Below are 18,021 nucleotides of genomic sequence, written 5' to 3'. Positions count from 1 at the left end.
ACCCAAATCAGTTATGCAATCACACAAACACACTTCAATAAATAGCAATCCAGTTCAAATCGATGAACTTGCCTAGCAGTACTTTAGCATCCTCCACATCGAAGTCACCATCTCCATCAGCATCATAGGACGAAAGTTGACCTAGTAAAGTAACTGGAGTTAGTCTTTAGCCCCGGGTAAGTGGAGGTTGGGTATGTATGGTGAAATGGGGGTGGGTTACTATACCCTACGCAATGAAAATAGCATAGGATGGGGGATACTAGCATTTAAATTCTAATAACAAAACAGTATGTTAATTGCTATCGTTCTTGGATGAGGATTAGGATAATCATTACTGTTCATTTCTGCATTTCCAGAAGTATTGCTATTTATTTCTACGATAAGCAATATTATCATGAGTCATTTTTTTAATGATCATATTAGCGTTTCTGGTAAATCTGGTTACATAATAAAATAATAAAACATAAAATCTTGGTTAACCCAGAAGTAAATTCTTGTGTAATTTGGTCAGCTGTGTGATAAACTTCTGGGTCTATGTGTGTTAGAAGTCTCCACCCTCGCAAAAGGAAACTGCTGCCACCCCCCCAACATTCTCTGCATCTTGTGCCAATATCAGTTATGTTTAAGTCATGGTTCCAACAGTTAATATTTTTTTTCGAAGAGGTTGTCAGTTGGATAGGCTCTCTGCAAGGTTTTGTTCATCTTACCCACCATATGAATATAATTTTCTGACTCAAATAGGGTTCCCTCAAGATTGTTCTGATGTCCAAAATTTTACAAATCAAAATTGTGATATTTTACTTTTAAGTTGCATGTATTTGAAAATATCTACATTGGTCAGTCCAAAATTGCGTTTTAATTGTGTTATGGAAATATACTTATTTCCTATTACCAATTAATTTACAGTTTCCAAGGATTGTTCCATACGGTTGTGTTTTTGGGAGTGATATTTGTTCTTGTAGAATCTGTTTCATTTTCTTCTTCCATACTACTATGAAGTCGTTAATGTTCTTTGAAAATAGACACGTGAAAAGATTCTGGGGGTGAGCATGCGCATCTTCAATAATTACCCATTGTTCCTCTTTAGTGCATTTAACAATATGTCTAAAATAAAAGCCTTGGGTGGCGAGTTGATACAATTAAAACCACCCTCAGACTCAGGGAGATGTAAAACTTTCATTTATATTTGCCCATATAACGTCTTATGGCAGAGTATACTTTTTGAAAGAATGCCTTCAGTGGGGTAATTGGTATACAAGCCAGGCACTTCTATACGTGCTCAAGCAAAAAAAATTACAAACAATAAATATTAACAAAGAGCAAACAATTGACGTAATGAAACAATAAATGCGCACAAATTAGCGGGAGACAGAGGGCATTCTGGAGAGAGACGTGCCTATTAGTGAGCCTTCTCCACACATACACCCCTTCCCTTCTTGTGTCAACATTCTAAATTAGGGATGTCATTTATCAAAATACTAAGCTGTAGTGTAGACCACAAATCAATTATTTTAAATAGGCCGACAACAGAAAAAGCATGTGAAACTTTAACGCTCACTGCCTGCCAGACAAGGCTTGTGCAGCAATAATGCGGCATTTTTTATATTTTGGATCCATTTGGGTCCGATACAGACCGGCCCAATTTGGATCCGATTCATCTGACATATTTGGGGTAGGATCTGGTCCACCTCGGATCCGAATCGGATACTGACTTTAAAAAAAAAAGAACAGGATCCTGTCAGTGTCGGCTGGGAATTTCACGGATCCAAGTCAGTTCAGATCTCAATTTCATGATCTGAGAATACCATGAGCCTACGCGCAGAATCTGCCCATGAGAGATTAGCATTATAGTAACATGTTAGCATTTCAATATTTAAATGTTTTAATGACGAGCTTCACATTTTTCGTTCTGAAACAAACCAATCTTTTCTTTGTTCCTTTCCACTGTTCCTACTGGAAAAATAAAAAAGTCCTGAACCAAATCGAACAAAAATGTACATTAGCCTGACATTCAATTACGTCACCAATCAATGTGAATACAGGCGCTTGCTATGGAGCGTGCAAGGTATAGGCCTAGTCATTTTGGCCTGGGTGCTATCGGCTGCGTAGCAATAGTTGTTTACAATGCGCAATAAACAATCAAGTGTAGGGCACTAGATGCGACTGAAATTTTGCGGGGAGAGAGTGAGAGTGGGTGGAGTAAGAGGCTTGGCTTGAAGCGCTGGGCATCCTATGACATGCATTACATTTACATTTACATTTAAGTCATTTAGCAGACGCTCTTATCCAGAGCGACTTACAAATTGGTGCATTCACCTTATGACATCCAGTGGAACAGCCACTTTACAATAGTGCATCTAAATCTTTTAAGGGGGGGGGGGTGAGAAGGATTACTTTATCCTATCCTAGGTATTCCTTAAAGAATGCATTATCGGAATTAGACCCACAGCATTACACCTACAGAGGAACGGCTTCTACAGACGAACTTTGAATGTCTTTCAACTTCTGAGAGTTGGACCAGAGCTAGCTAGTTAACGAGCTTGTTAGTGCAGAATTAAAAACATGTCTTAACTTTTAGTAGTTAATATATCCAATGTGAAACGTGATACTATATTATCCATAACTAGCAGTAACTAGATTACAGTAGTCTACGCTTCGGAGGGGAGAGGCACACACACACACACACACACACACACACACACACACACACACACCACACACACACACACACACACACACACACACACACACACACACACACACACACACACACACACACACCACACACACACACACACACACACACACGAGAGCACGCAAAGATTTTCAGCTGGCAGGCAGACACTGGAATAAGTTTGAGTGACAGAGTGAGGGCTTTGGACATGCGAGTTGTTGCGTTTGTGGGACCCCAAAAAATGCCCTGAACGAAAATAACGTTATTAACTGTTCTGTTCCCTGAACCGGTTCCAACCCCTACCACAACATAGCCACACTGTCTTATTTGAATAAATATGACTAGCTCAGCATAAAAAAGCAAGGAAGCAATGATTCAAAAATATTATTTGCCAGCTTTGCATTACATTTGTTCATTTACATTGCATTATATATCAAATTTATTTGATTGGTATTAAATCATAAAAAAATACAATGTGACTATTGAAAAAAGGTTAAATCTCTTTTATGACTAATGCAACTTAAAAATGTTATATTTTCTTGCAATAAGAATTTAGTCAAAAGCAAGTGATTAGACGATATGTATGGGAAATAAATTGATTATTTCAATTGGGACTGGAGGGTTGGTGAGTCTCATGGTTGACACATGATTATTTGGGGGCATGATCATGGGCGCAAATATCATACCTTGCAGTGTCTCAGACAGCTTAATGTGCAAGTCCTTTGCATTGGCTGCATGCAAGATTAAGACCAGACAAAAACATTCACATTGGAGAAATACAAATATTTGCAAGATTAATAAATGATTAAGTATCAATTTGCGATCCAAACATGATTTAGTAAACAGACATATTCAGATCCACACACTGAGCAAGTGCACACACACATGCACCAAAGATAAAACTACGACAAGGTTGAGAAGTTGAAAGCTCAATGTTAAAATGCATCAAAGCACTCAGTATCACTTTGGGTTATTCCTCAATGGCATTCATGATTGTAGCAAAGGCTGAAGGTTCTACCAACTGACTGTGACAGACTGCTGTAGCTAGCAGGAAATGTAGCCCTGCTACAGTACTGTAGCATTTGTGTTTCCTGTTAAAAGGTTCAATGAAGCCGTTTTTATCTCAATATCAAATGGGTTCTGGGTTACAATTAAGTACCTTAATGTGATTTCTTTCAATTGAAATGGCCAAAAAGAAACAAAAACAGCTGCTTAGCAAAAAGCAATTTCTCAAGCAAGACTTTTGCTAGGACTGTCTGGGAGTGGCCTGAGTGAGGGGCCTTATTGGGGGAGCCTATTTGGAGGGATATGTAACCTGAAAACTAGCCGTTATTGGCAGAGAGGAGGGCAAACTATTTATTGGTCTATTAACTTATACTGCCTGGTGATATCCCCAAAAATGTCAGGCTGTCTTTTCAAACAGCTCTTACACTTATATTGCATTATCATTTTCACAATATTATTACAACTTCAGTATGTGTGTGTGTATATATATATGTGTATATATATATATATATATATATATAAAAAACACACAGGAAAATCACCTTTAAGGTGTCACTTACCGATGACGCCTTGGTAGTCGACCAGGTCGAAGTAGACGACGGCCACAGAGGTCCAGACGCCCAGGAGGGCAAGAACCATGAACCAGGTGAAGAAGGAGCTTCCTCCTGCTACCTCAGGCTTCTTGCCATTCTTACTGGCCAGCTGTGCTTTGGCTTCTGTGATGGTGGGTGGGAGAGAGATAAGTCAGAGAGTCAGACCTGAAACGAATACTATACAGGATAAAGACGTGTATACATAAGCTACACACAAATGCAATGTGTTCTATTTGAGTTGTAAGATGGTCAAAATACAGGCCTAGGCCTAAATGTTCCAGAAATCAGAAAGCTTTTGTGGTTAAAAGAAGCTGACGGCAAAGAGATATCTTGCGATAATACTCATGACGTAAGCATTTTTGTTGTTGTTTTGCAGTCAGAGATATAAAATGGGAAGTTAAATGGGTAAGAATGGAGAAATCTCATAAGCCACTGACCACATTTTTGATACTTACAACAAAGAAAAAGGTAGATAAAATGTTGCCTATACATAGTATGAAAACCTAACAATGTCACATTGCAAACCTCAAGAGGCCTGAACATAGGCCTAGAGCTTTCAAGTAACTGAATTATAATTCAGTATTGTCCCCAGAGAGGCAAAAATACAAAAGCAGTGGAGTAATTATTCCGGTTTCTGTTGACACTGAACACTGAACACTGTATGGGTAAAAACAACAGTATATTCGAAGAGATGGCAGTGGAATAATGAACAGGTGCAGTCCGCTACCCTAAAGCTAGGTCAAACCATTTCACACATACAGATCAAATTAAATTATATTTGTCGCATGCTTCGTAATCAACAAGTGTAGGGTAACAGTGAAACGCTTACTGGACACCATATATAGACACACAGCACCTGATTATGTCAGTGACAGTTCTTTATATTTTTTTTAATATGTATAGTCCTGAAAAAATCTCCAAATGCCATCAGTCCTAATCAATGCACCCATTGGTCATTCGACTTCACTTTCATGCAAACCTCATCTACACACTACAATTTGCGATTTCTTTCAAAAAGTTAAATAAAGTGGTTCCACCTCTGCACCGAAACCAACCCAAAAACTAGGCCCAATCCTATGACCTTATCGACAGAGCTGTGTCGTGCTCCACATCGTCCCTCAGTTGAGTATAACAAACGCCAAAACATCAACCCCAGATGTGCGCCTCTCATAATAACAACGGTTTGTCCACCATCACCAAAAAAGGAACATTTCACGGGTCGAACCAACGTCTATAAAAGTAACCCTCATTCTGGAGAAGGTTGTTATCTGACGACATCGCTCCATCTACCTTCTGTGTGTTCGGCAACGACCGCGGGTTCCAACACCGGGGTGGGCTTGACTATCGGCACTTCCATCCGTGCAGACCGTCCCTGACCCGTCCGAATGGGAAAATCTTCAGTGAGTCTTATCTCCCTTATCCTTCCCCCAAACCCCTTTGCAACAGCTACCCTCCTCTATTTGTTCCAGGCAAACTCAACAGGAACCCGATATGGGACCTGAACCAGCCAATAGGGCTATTTTTAGAGCTGTCCGCTCGTCCACCAGAAGATATTCAGGCATTGATATGGAGAGGCGGTGTTAACGCCATGCCAATGTGACATTACCCGGCATCCCTCAGGACAGAACCCCAGGGATTCAAAGGGCCATAAAAAAATGTCTGTCGTTATTACCTCCCACCCCAGTAACAATAAAACAGCAGCAGGCTGAGAAGGGGAGATCTTTACTAAGTGAACTGGCTGACACTCATTCACACACTACCGTGTGGTGGAGCGGGCTGAGGGAGAGGGATTTAAAGGCTACAGGCCACAGCCCATGCAAATCCTGGCAGACTTTCAGGGACTTTGCTTGGCTGCCAGGGGGATACTCATTAGCCCTACATGGGCGGTTTAAGCAGGCTCTCCGAGAGAGTAGAGACATTTCAAAACTTCTCTGCACACTCAGGATTGAGGGACGTCATTCACAAACGTACATCACCTGTCTGACATAGGTAGAGTACAAAGAAAATCTGCTGCAAAGAAGTGTGTGCATTTTGGGGAAGGAGCTGGGTTATTACCAATGTGTTAAATGTTGCTCATCCGAGCCTCCAGAGTGGCGCAGTGGTCTAAGACACTGCATCGCAGTTAGATCCCAGGCTGTGTCACATCCGGCCGTGACCGGGAGACCCATGAGGCGGCGCACAATTGGCCCAGCGTCGTCCGGATTAGGGGAAGGTTTTGCCGGCCGGGATTTCCTTGTCTCATCGTGCTCTAGTGACTCCTTGTGGCGGCCCGAGCCCCTGCAAGCTGACCTCGGTCGTCAGTCGGACGGTGTTACCCCTGACACATTGGTGCGAGCAGTGTGTCAAGAAGCAGTGCGGTTTGGCAGGGTTGTGTTTCGGAGGACGCATGCATGGCTCTCGACCTTAGCCTCTCCCGAGTCCGTAGGGGAGTTGCAGCGATGAGACAAGATTGGAACTACCAATTAGATATCACAAAAATTGGAGAGAAAAAGGGGGTAAAGTAAAAATGTTGCTCATCCAGAATATCACTCAGATGACCACAAATCACAGCAAAACGCACAATGGGCCACACATTGCCAAGCACACATGGAAATCACCAGGGCCAGGAGATACTAGTATCGTAATACTTAGTATCGTGGCAAGGAAACAAAGCACAAAGCGGATTTTACTTCTTTAGGAAAACATCCCTAACATTGGAAACAAACATTATGTTGTCATCAAGTGTCACAGTTCTTTATTTTCCAAGCTATAGCACACAATGTTTTATTGTTTTGAAAGGACCAAAGAGAGCTCTGCCTCTGTGTTATCATTTTTGCCATGAAAAAAATAGTTCCAATACTGGTATCGTCCCGGTATTAGAAATCCCATTAAAATATAAAACACAGAGGAAAACACTAACTATTATGTCATGTGCTGTCACAACCCTGGTTGGAAAGTTGTTGGTCATGTTAAAGGGAAAAGTTGCACGAGAGAGAGAGATTCCACAAATCTAACAGCGTAGATTGATTATATTCTTATGCTTAAGCTTATTTTTTGTTTATTATACACTTCTTTTGCAATCCGAAATTCCATTTATCAAAACTCATATTCCAACAATACATTGCTTCTTTGACATCAACAAAGGAACAGCCGGCTGGTCGCGTCGTGATGTTGGCCAATCGGGAGGTACTAAAGTGTCCATAGAGTTATGTTCCTATGCAAAACAAACTAGCCCACTCGGATCTAGCAGGTGTTTGGGGATGGAATAAGCTTGCTAGATAGCAAGCTACAACAACTCCAATACTGCACGTTTTGCAGAAATGTTAATGTTACTGCTGCTAGTAAAACGTTAGTAATGTTAGCACTCAGGTTAGCATGTGGCTAGCTATAGCACTGTCAGCTAACATTTACATTTACATTTAAGTCATTTAGCAGACGCTCTTATCCAGAGCGGCTTACAAATTGGTGCATTCACCTTATGATATCCAGTGGAACAACCACTTTACAATAGTGCATCTAACTCTTTTAAGGGGGGGGGGTTAGAAGGATTACTTTATCCTATCCTAGGTATTCCTTAAAGAGGTGGGGTTTCAGGTGTCTCCGGAAGGTGGTGATTGACTCCGCTGACCTGGCGTCGTGAGGGAGTTTGTTCCACCATTGGGGTGCCAGAGCAGCGAACAGTTTTGACTGGGCTGAGCGGGAACTGTACTTCCTCAGAGGTAGGGAGGCGAGCAGGCCAGAGGTGGATGAACGCAGTGCCCTTGTTTGGGTGTAGGGCCTGATCAGAGCCTGAAGGTACGGAGGTGCCGTTCCCCTCACAGCTCCGTAGGCAAGCACCATGGTCTTGTAGCGGATGCGAGCTTCAACTGGAAGCCAGTGGAGAGAGCGGAGGAGCGGGGTGACGTGAGAGAACTTGGGAAGGTTGAACACCAGACGGGCTGCGGCGTTCTGGATGAGTTGTAGTGGTTTAATGGCACAGGCAGGGAGCCCAGCCAACAGCGAGTTGCAGTAATCCAGACGGGAGATGACAAGTGCCTGGATTAGGACCTGCGCCGCTTCCTGTGTGAGGCAGGTAACAACAGTGTTTTAGCCAGTTTGGTTATAGATGTTCAATGTCTACTATGATGGTAAAGGTTCATCTTGTTTTTGTGTAACAATACGAGAAATGCTATTGTGATGAACTGCTAATAAGTTATGTGTTTTAAGGCTGCTAGTGGTTAGTGAGTAGGGGTAAGCCAGCAGGGGTGTAAAATATGGCCTTTTTCAAACTTATGGGCTATTCACAGATTTTTTAAAATGTTTTCTCTAAATAAGATTTGTTGTACAATTAAAGGTCAAATACACTGTACTTTAAACAGTCAGCAATAATCTTAATTATTATTATTTATTTTTGGGGTCTATTTTACCCCCTTTCTCTCCCCAATTTCGATCTTGTCTCATCGCTGCAACTCCCCAACGGGCTCGGGAGTCGAAGGTTGAGTCATGCATCCTCCGAAACCCACCAGACCGCGCTACTTAACACCCACTTAACCCGGGAACCAGCCACACCAATATGTCGGAGGAAACACCGTTCAACTGACGACCGAGGTCAGCCTGCAGGCGCCCACAAGGAGTCGCTAGAGCGCGATGAGTCAAGTAAAGCCCCCCTGCCACAATCTCCCCCAAACCGGACAGTGCTGGGCCAATTTTGCACCGCCCTATGGGACTCCTGATCACGGCCAGTTGTGATACAGCCTGGGAACGACCCTGGGTCTGTAGTAACACCTCTAGCACTAGCGATGCAGTGCCTTAGACCGCTGCGCCACTCGGGAGGCCCAGTCAGCAATAATCTAATGAATTCAGGGCGTGTGAAATTATACTTAGGCTAAATAAGCCTTCCACAAACACAAGACCCACGAATAATTACATTATTTTATCAAAATAGTTGCAATAATCACTGATCTGGCTTTCAAATCTGTCCATGAAAATGCCCTTTTTGTTACAAATTTAACCAGCACCGTGTATAATGCACATTTAGTTCTTGTAGCTGGCATTATGGAAAATTAACACTAAGTTTATCCAACTTCAATCTATTTGCTAGTTAACAAGGCAGAACAGTTGAATTGTTATGAACACACCGTTCTGTCCGTCTCCAACTGTTTAACAGCATGCTAGCCTGTCCACTTTGTTCAGATGTTGAAATCAAGTGGCCTACCTTATTTCTCAGAATGAGAAGGAGTTGCCAATTCCTTATTTAAATTGTGTTTTATGCTTATTGCACATTTATAAAAACAGACTAGACAGTTAGTATAATAGTCTTTGGCTAAAATGCTGCACATTTTCGAGAATCAATGTTCATTGATACTCCCGTTTTAGTAGTCTGCTCTGTGCGCAATTTGAGCAGTTGAGACCAAAAAAGAGGATTGTTAAAGGTTAACTTGTTCTCTATTACAGTAAAATAATGTCTCAATGTGTTTGTGTCCATATGACCCATTCTGATGGACCAAACCTCAAATGCAAATAGCAAGTTAAAACTTTTTGTCAGAGAGGAAGAAGTGATCTCTCATTTTGTTGTGGGAGTGGCAGGGGGAGGGGCTTGCTGTGTGCGTGTATAACAGAGAGGAAGAGGTGAGGCAAGGTTTCACTCATCAAAATCTGTCCAGAATAAGCCCAATGCATTTATCAGCTATTTTGGACCTAAGCGTGTCACCGGCCTTCTCGACTTTGGGACGACTCCCCCCATTGTTAGAGGAGTGGGATTTTTCCTATGGAAAATGTCTCGGTTCTTCCATGGCCTGCATACTCACTAGACATGTCACCCATTGAGCATGTGTGGGATGCTCTGTATTGAAGTGTACGACAGCGTGTTCCAGTTCCCATCAATATCCAGCAACTTTGCACAGCCATTGAAGAGGAGTGGAACAACATTCCACAGGCCACAATCAACAGCTTGATCAACTCTATATGAAGGAGATGTGTCGCGCTGCATGAGGCTAATGGTGGTCACACAAAATAGACTGGTTTTCTGATTCACGCCCCTAGCTTTTATTTTAACTTTTTTTATATAGTACCAGTCAAAAGTTTGGACACACCTACACATATTGAATCATGTAGTAACCCCAAAAAAAGTGTTAACAAATATATTTTCTATTTGAGATTCATAAAAGTAGACACCCTTTGCATTGATGACAGCTTTGCACACTCTTGGCATTCTCTCAACCAGCTTCAACTGGAATACTTTTCCAACAGTCTTGAAGGAGTTCCCACATATGCTGAGCACTTGTTGGCTGCTTTTCCTTCACTCTGCTATCCAACTCATCCCAAACCATCTCAATTTGGTTGAGGTCGGGGCATTGTGGAGGCCAGGTCATCTGATGCAGCACTCTGTCATTTTCCTTCTTGGTCAAATAGCCCTTACACAGCCTGGAGGTGTGTTGGGTCATTGTCCTGTTGGAAAAAAATGATAGTCCCACTAAGCCCAAACCAGATGGGACGGCGTATCACTGCAGAATGCTGTGGTAGCCATGCTGGCTAAGTGTGCCTTGAATTCTAAATAAATCACTGACAGTGTCACAAGCAAAGCACACCCAAGCATCACACCTCCTCCTCCATGCTTTACGGTGGGAAATACACATGCAGAGATCATCCGTTCACCCACACCGCATATCACAAAGACATGGTGGATGGAACCAAAAATCTCCAATTTGGACTCCAGACCAAAGAACAAATTTCTCCCGGTCTAATGTCTATTACTTGTGTGTATGTGTACATACATACATACATACACACTACCGGTCAAAAGTTTTAGAACACCTACTCATTCAAGGATTTTTCTTTATTTTTACTATTTTCTATATTGAAGAATAATAGTGAAGACATCAACACTATGAAATAACACATATGGAATCATGTAGTAACCAAAAACTGTTTTATATTAGAGATTCTTCAAATAGCCACCCTTTGTATTGATGACAGCTTCGCACACTCTTGAAATTATCTCAACAATACATACATACATACATACATACATACATACATACATACATACATACATACATACATACATACCAGTATTGATGCACGGACGGGTTTGGATTTTTACTTTGTCATTATGGGATATTGTGTGTAGATTGACGAGGGGAAAAAACAATTTCATCCATTTTAAAATAAGGCTGTAACGTAACAAAATGTGGAAAAAAGTCAAGGGGTCTGAATACATTCCAAACACACTGTATATCATAAAAAACGGTATACCGCCCTGCCCTAGCATCACCTCATTACATACAGATCTCACACAGCACAGAAGGAGCGAAGGAGACGAGACCAAAAAGAAAACATGAGAACAATCAAGACAATCGCTCATAAAAAACAGAAAGAAAAACGTTATTCTTGCTAAACAAAGCATTTGGAATATTGTGTAAAAACATCAATCCAAATTGATTCGATATAAATTGCCCAGCCCTAGTGTAAAAGGGGACATGCTAAAAGCCTGCGTACTGTATAAGTGATACAAATATTTTTTGCTGATACAGAATACAGAAATAACAGGATATTGGCAGATGATAAGTTGGCTGTAACACAACCGGCCGTGATCAGGAGTCCCATAGGGCAGCGCTCAACGTCGTCCGGGGTAGGCCGTCATTGTAAACAAGAATTTGTTCTTAACTGACTTGCCTAGTTAAATAAAGGTAAAATAAAACATTTTACTATCCGTTTTCAATAATAAAACTATTTGCCTCTATTTTGTATAAGGTATTTGCTACTCGCGTACATTTTCAAACACTTAGCCGTCACAAGATTACAAGAGAATGAAAATAGCCTACCAAGTGGGCCTAAAAATAAATGCCAACAAACTGTCTAAACTGTTTGCATTCCCTGTTGGAACATGGGTACTGACAGTCCTGAAAGGTTGCAGCCCTGATCTAGCAGACCTACGTTTTAAAGCCCCTAAGCCATTTGTGCAGGCGTTTACGGATTTTGCATGTCATCCTTTCAGAGGGGCCATGCTAATCTTCTCTGTATCAATCCAATTTTTGCTGCCGAAGCGTTTACTACAACCTTCCCTACCGACTCTCTCTGGAGAGACATACCCCCTCACTCACACTGGCCAGGCTTGTTTCTGGCCACAGACAGACTACCAACTGAATACTGTTACTTCCTTTTTAATTGTGTAGTTAGTTGTAAGAAACTCGCTCTCTGTTCTCTTTCTCTGCTGGTGTCGTTTGTGGGTATGTTGTTCTGTTTGAGCTTGCATAAGGATCCTGTGGAATGTCTGCTTTGACACAGTCCCCTTCTCTTTCAAACGCACACACTCTCACACACACACACACCTCGATTTTAGGTCCTTAAGTTGGTGCATGTGGTCACATTGACAAGATAATGTTACCACCGTCCTCGACTCCCCCACCCCCTGGCTCTCACACAAGGCCAGTTTGATTTAATCATGATCTGTTTGGTTTCCCAACTAATACCACCTGGTTACTTTATACACTGTCATGGTTTGGCTAAAAGTGCCAGTCACAAGTTACCAAGTCCACAGAAAGGGGAGTGGAAGAGACTCCAGACCAGATACAGGAAAGATACAGGGTAAACTAATCAAATGGCTACACAGACTATTTGCATTGTCTGTCCCCCTCCTCAAATACCTCGACTAACCGGTGCCCCTGCACATTGACCCTGTACCGGTACCCCATGTATATAGCCTCGTTAATGTTATTTTACTGGTGCTCTTTAACTATTTGTTATTTGGAACTTATCTATTTATTTTTTTAACTTAACACTTATTTTTCTTAAAACTACATTGTTGGTTAAGGGCTTGTAAGTAAGCAGTTACTGTAAGATCTACACCTGTTGTATTCGGCGCATGTGACAAATAACATTTGGTTTGATGCTGCTAAATACTTCCTTCAAGCACATAAGCCTCCATTCATAACCAAAGTGACCTATAGATACTGCTCACATTACCAGTAACATAACAGCATTCTATGGACTGTGTGGGAACATCAGGAAATGAACTATGATGCTCAGTTGAAATCTAAAATGAAGCTTTTTCGCTGTTGTAGCGCCAGACACAATTTAAAAGCAACTAGCCTAAATCATTTCAAAAGCACATTACTGACTCTCCATAAAGACATGCTTGTCTCCTTTAACGTCTGTGGAACAAAGACATTCGGTACCATAGTGCAAACTGAACAAACATTGTCCGGTCTCTGAGATGCAGCAGGACCACATACTGTACAAAGGACTCTAGTAATAAAATGGGCAAATTTACTTATTCAAATATTGATACTTCGGTGCCATCAATTCAATAGCAGTAAAATTAACTCAAGGATCAGTGAGAGCAACAAAAAAAACAAATTCAGCGTAGCTGACGAGAATGTGTGAAATGTTCCCAACCCTCATTCATCAGTTATACAACATTTTCAGTCCTACAACTCTTGTACAGCTCGGTGCAAAATCCAAAGCAGAACAGGCAAGCAAAACAACATCCCCTACAAACAAGCTCACACCACACATGCAAGATTATTCCCCAACTAAGAGTAGTATTTAGTTTGGGGGGGGAATACACTGCAAAGAAAACACACGAGGTCACATGTCAGTTGTTGCCTTTACCAGTTCTGTGGCCTTCGTCCAATTAAACCATGAGGCTGAGAGAAGAGGCTGGAGGGAGCAAATGCATTGTTTATAAATAATAATACGACAAGACATCATAAAATATGGCAAGTCAATAGAAACACTGTGTAGAATATCAATGACAATCCAACCTCTGAACAAACAATATGTTGAAAGGATGCAGATTCAAAAGGAACAGATGTTTTTATATTTTGGTCATACAGTACAGTAATTGACTTCCACATACCTTTTCTGTCTTATTACATAAATGCAGCATGTTGAAAGGGAAACTAGGAAATAGCTTTCACGTTGAGGCATCAATAAGTCCCCCATAGCTTTAAATTGTTTTTTAAATGTAACCTTTATTTAGTTAGACAAGTCAGTCAAGAACAAATTCTTATTTACAATGACGGCCTACACCCGCTAAACACGGATGACGCTGGGCCATTTGTGCGCCACCCTATGGGACTCCCAATAACAGCCGGTTGTGATACAGCCTGGATTCGAAACAGGGTGTCTGTAGTGATGCCTCTAGCACTGAGATGCAGTGCCTTACACAGAACCCAAACCGGCTGCGCGCATGCCCCATCGTGCGCCATCGCGCATAAATGTATTTTGTACCCCCACATCAAATGCAATCACGACAAGCAGGTTCAATTATATAAATTTGAGCTAATTTGTCATATTTAGCTAGCTTGCTGTTGCTAGCTAATTTGTCCTGGGATATAAACATTTGAGTTGTTATTTTACCTGAAATGCACAAGGTCCTCTACTCCACCAATTAATCCACACATAAAACGGTCAACCAAATCGTTTCTAGTCATCTCTCCTCCTTCCAGGCCTTTTCTTCTCTTGACTTTATATTGCGATTGGCAACTTTCATAAATTAGGTGCATTACCGCCACTGACCTCGTTCGTCTTTCAGTCACCCACGTGGGTATAACCAATGAGGAGATGGCACGTGGGTACCTGCTTCTATAAACCAATTAGGAGATGGGAGAGGCAGGACTTGCAGCGCGATCTGCGTCAGAAATAGAACTGACTTCTATTTTATCCCTTGGCAACACAGACGCTCATTGGTGCGCGCGAGCAGTGTGGGTGCAATAATTCAAATCAAATGTATTTATATAGCCCTTCTTACATCAGCTGATATCTCAAAGTGCTGTACAGAAACCCAGCCTAAAACCCCAAACAGCAAGCAATGCAGGTGTAGAAGCACGGTGGCTAGGAAAAACTCCCTAGAAAGGCCAAAACCCAGGAAGAAACCTAGAGAGGAACCAGGCTATGAGGGGTGGCCAGTCCTCTTCTGGCTTAATTGAATAAATGATTTCAAAATTGATTTTGCAATGTTCGCGCACGCGACACGAGCGGTGTAGTCAGCCTGTTAGACCACTGCGCCACTCGGGAGCTATAGGCACGCAGTTGATAGTCATCAGATGTTGGGCAGTGAGTATGAGGCCTGTTCAGGGGGGGAGGGTGCAACATAACCAATGTTAACTAACAGAAATGTATCACAGATACATCTGTCTTGTTGAATAGTGAATAGTGCCAGTTCTATACATTACATTTCTATCAGCAACTTCCTGAACAGTTCACCTAATGAATATGCCCCTGTACAACTTCAACATACATGTAAGGGGAGGAGCCTTGAGTTGTGAAACGCTCCGATAAGAACAGTACATAATGTTCCAAAGGACTTTTTATTCTTACAACCACCGTTTGATCATGCATAACATGCAAAGTGTGTACCTTCAACTCATTTGCAACCACTTTAAGTTTATAAAAAGTTTGCAATTGCTTACTTGATGACTTCTCAACTTTCCCTTTTGGCAGGAACCATAATATTCACACTGATATGATCGATTTGCATGATAGTGGCCTGATGATTATCATCTTATTGAAAGTGTAACAAAACATGGTGTAAATGCAGCGTTCTATATCAGATGAATAAAAAAAATAGTTATGGAAGTAGCCTAAAATGAGGGGCACTGAAACACTGATAGCCACAATCTACTTACCTTTGTGCAACACATTCTAAGGTTATATAAGTCTACAAGAACTAGAAGTATACAAAAAACAACTGACTTGCCTAGTTAAATAAAGGTTAAATATATTTTTAAATACAAAAAAACTTCGGGTAAACTTTTCTATGGACACGTGTCACAATGACACTGGAGTTTTTGAAAAGGGGCCCAATATTTAGCATGACTTGTACAAGCACCCCCTTGCAGTCTGCCCTGAAACCATTAGTTTAGAAAGTTTAAAGCAGGGAGCTCAGCCCATGCCAATGTAATTAATCAACTCGATAACTTGGGGAGCGGTCCCGCGATGAGAAAAAGGGGGGTCCATATAATTAAAAGGGATCCATATGGGTCCTAGTTCGCAACAGTGACGATATAAGCCACGTGTAACCCCTCCCACGTTCTCCCACTATTGACACGTGAGCACTTGGTAGAAATTAAGGAAAAGTAAATGGGGGGGGGACAATACACGCAACTGATGCCGTTTCCGCTGAAGTCTACGAGGTGGATATGTAATTGGCCTCATATGACACATATTGTCATACGTGAGCACAAGATGACACAGATCCTCACTATTCTTGGCTACCATTGCCAATCTAAAATGCACGGGCTATGGTCGTGCAACTATTCTTTGCAACCTGACGAATTGCACGAAACATTTTCAAATCGAACAAATGCGCTGTTATGAATAGTATGTATAATGTATAGTAAAATAGGGAACGCGTCTGAAATATGGATATAAAGAGACACTGTTTGTGCTGTTTACTATAACTCGAAACAATGTACTGTACAGTTGATGGCTCCGTAAAAAGGGGCACAATTGCTGGCTTACGTTGTTGGTATATTGTTGACGTTATGCTACATATTGTTCAGTTTTATAGGCTTCGTATTGTTGTAGGCTAACTTGCAATGCTTAAATGAAAATGTCAATATTGCCTCCCGATTAACTTTTAAAGCCATTCTGCAGCTAAGTGAAGGTTGGTTCCATGCACCACTGCCACTACTAAAATTACGAACCTTTCATTTTGTGTCCTCGTGCGTTTTTCTTCGGGGCCATGGCTATTCGAAGTTGATTGAATTCAAGTAGAAATGTGGAAATTCAAAATTAACGAGCTTCACTCAATTTCTTGCACTAAAGGTGGCCCAGTAGAAATCAAATCTCTGCCCTCATAACCCGAAGCCCATAGCAACCCCGTCCACTGTTTAGTGAATGCGCCCTCAGCCAGTGCGAGCTTCACGAAGATGAGGTGGGCGGAGAAAAGGAAAATCTCGTCCAATTCGCTTTCAGAGGTGGTTGTCTTATTCAATCGTATGGATACAGTCATTGGGATACCCCCGCAGGCTAGAACCGCCTTGTTTATCCCCCCTTTATGTGGTTTTAACTATAAGGGATACAGCTTTTGTTAAAATGTACTTTTCGTAGGTTATGAGAACTACCCTGATGAACTGATGAAGACAGCTTGTCTGTCGAAACGTTGGTTATTAAATTATTGCATCTGAGCTCCTAGAGTGTGCGGCAGTTTTTTAGGAGAACTTACGCAGAATGTTAGTAGAATTAACGTAGCAGTTTAGGATAATTATGTTAGGGTTAGCTAAAATGCAAAAAATATATTTTCGACATTAATTTGACAAAAGCTGTATCCCATCTAGACATTACCGTTTTACGTCAGCGCTCGAACGTGGCAAGATGGAAGATACACCCATCGCGAGAACTGACTGTTTTTCACAGTACTGTATTAGCTCGTTATTACATAACCTATGTAATCTCTGAGCCTTTGTGAAGTTGTAACCAGTTTTTAACAAATATGTCGCTTAAAACCACGTAATCTCGTTGTGGAATGTGATTGATGCATGTTTTATGTGCATTTGATAGAGAACTCTCACTCAGTATCACAAAGATGAGACCATGCAGAGAATGACCACCGTCAGCGTCACACAGATGAGAGACCGTGCAGAGAATGAATCACATAGAGTAACCTAGCTTCCATGAGCTCAGTAGTGCTTGCGCACTTAAATCCAGTGTCAACAGTGGTGATTCTACACTTATTCATCAGAAACCAATATCTATTATTATCAAAGTAGAGTACCCCCTTCATAAATTGCAAATATTCCATCGACAGCATACTAAATAAAAATCCATACTGTCCAGTTAAATATT

At 41.5% G+C, this 18,021-nt stretch overlaps 1 protein-coding gene and 1 non-coding gene across 10 annotated transcripts in view; both read right to left on the bottom strand.

The window, feature by feature from the left end:
- The window catches only part of LOC111956594 (fibrous sheath CABYR-binding protein), a 37,984-nt gene extending 20,882 nt beyond the window's left edge, over nucleotides 1–17,102 (bottom strand). For 2 of the 9 annotated variants that reach the window (XM_070436647.1, XM_070436648.1), the window contains exons 1-4: nucleotides 5,563–5,755; nucleotides 4,240–4,395; nucleotides 3,361–3,405; nucleotides 73–141 (exon numbers count right to left, since the gene is read on the bottom strand). In XM_070436647.1, coding sequence (XP_070292748.1) covers nucleotides 73–141; nucleotides 3,361–3,405; nucleotides 4,240–4,395; nucleotides 5,563–5,629 — 337 coding nt within the window. In that variant the 5' untranslated portion in view covers nucleotides 5,630–5,755. Of the gene's footprint in view, nucleotides 1–72; nucleotides 142–3,360; nucleotides 3,406–4,239; nucleotides 4,396–5,562; nucleotides 5,756–13,842; nucleotides 13,891–16,880 lie in introns of those variants that run through there. The other 7 variants (XM_070436652.1, XM_070436653.1, XM_070436655.1 and 4 more) reach the window with 6 other exon arrangements.
- LOC111957335 (U6 spliceosomal RNA) lies at nucleotides 12,183–12,285 on the bottom strand. Its single transcript, XR_002876377.1, has one exon. It is a non-coding gene; the product is annotated as a U6 spliceosomal RNA (small nuclear RNA).
- Nucleotides 17,103–18,021: the final 919 nt, after the last annotated feature.

The sequence above is a fragment of the Salvelinus sp. IW2-2015 genome, linkage group LG32 (assembly GCF_002910315.2).
Source record: "Salvelinus sp. IW2-2015 linkage group LG32, ASM291031v2, whole genome shotgun sequence".
NCBI lineage: Eukaryota > Metazoa > Chordata > Actinopteri > Salmoniformes > Salmonidae > Salvelinus > Salvelinus sp. IW2-2015.
Note: the sequence above shows the minus strand (reverse complement) of the source record. Positions and strands in the feature narration are given on the sequence as shown.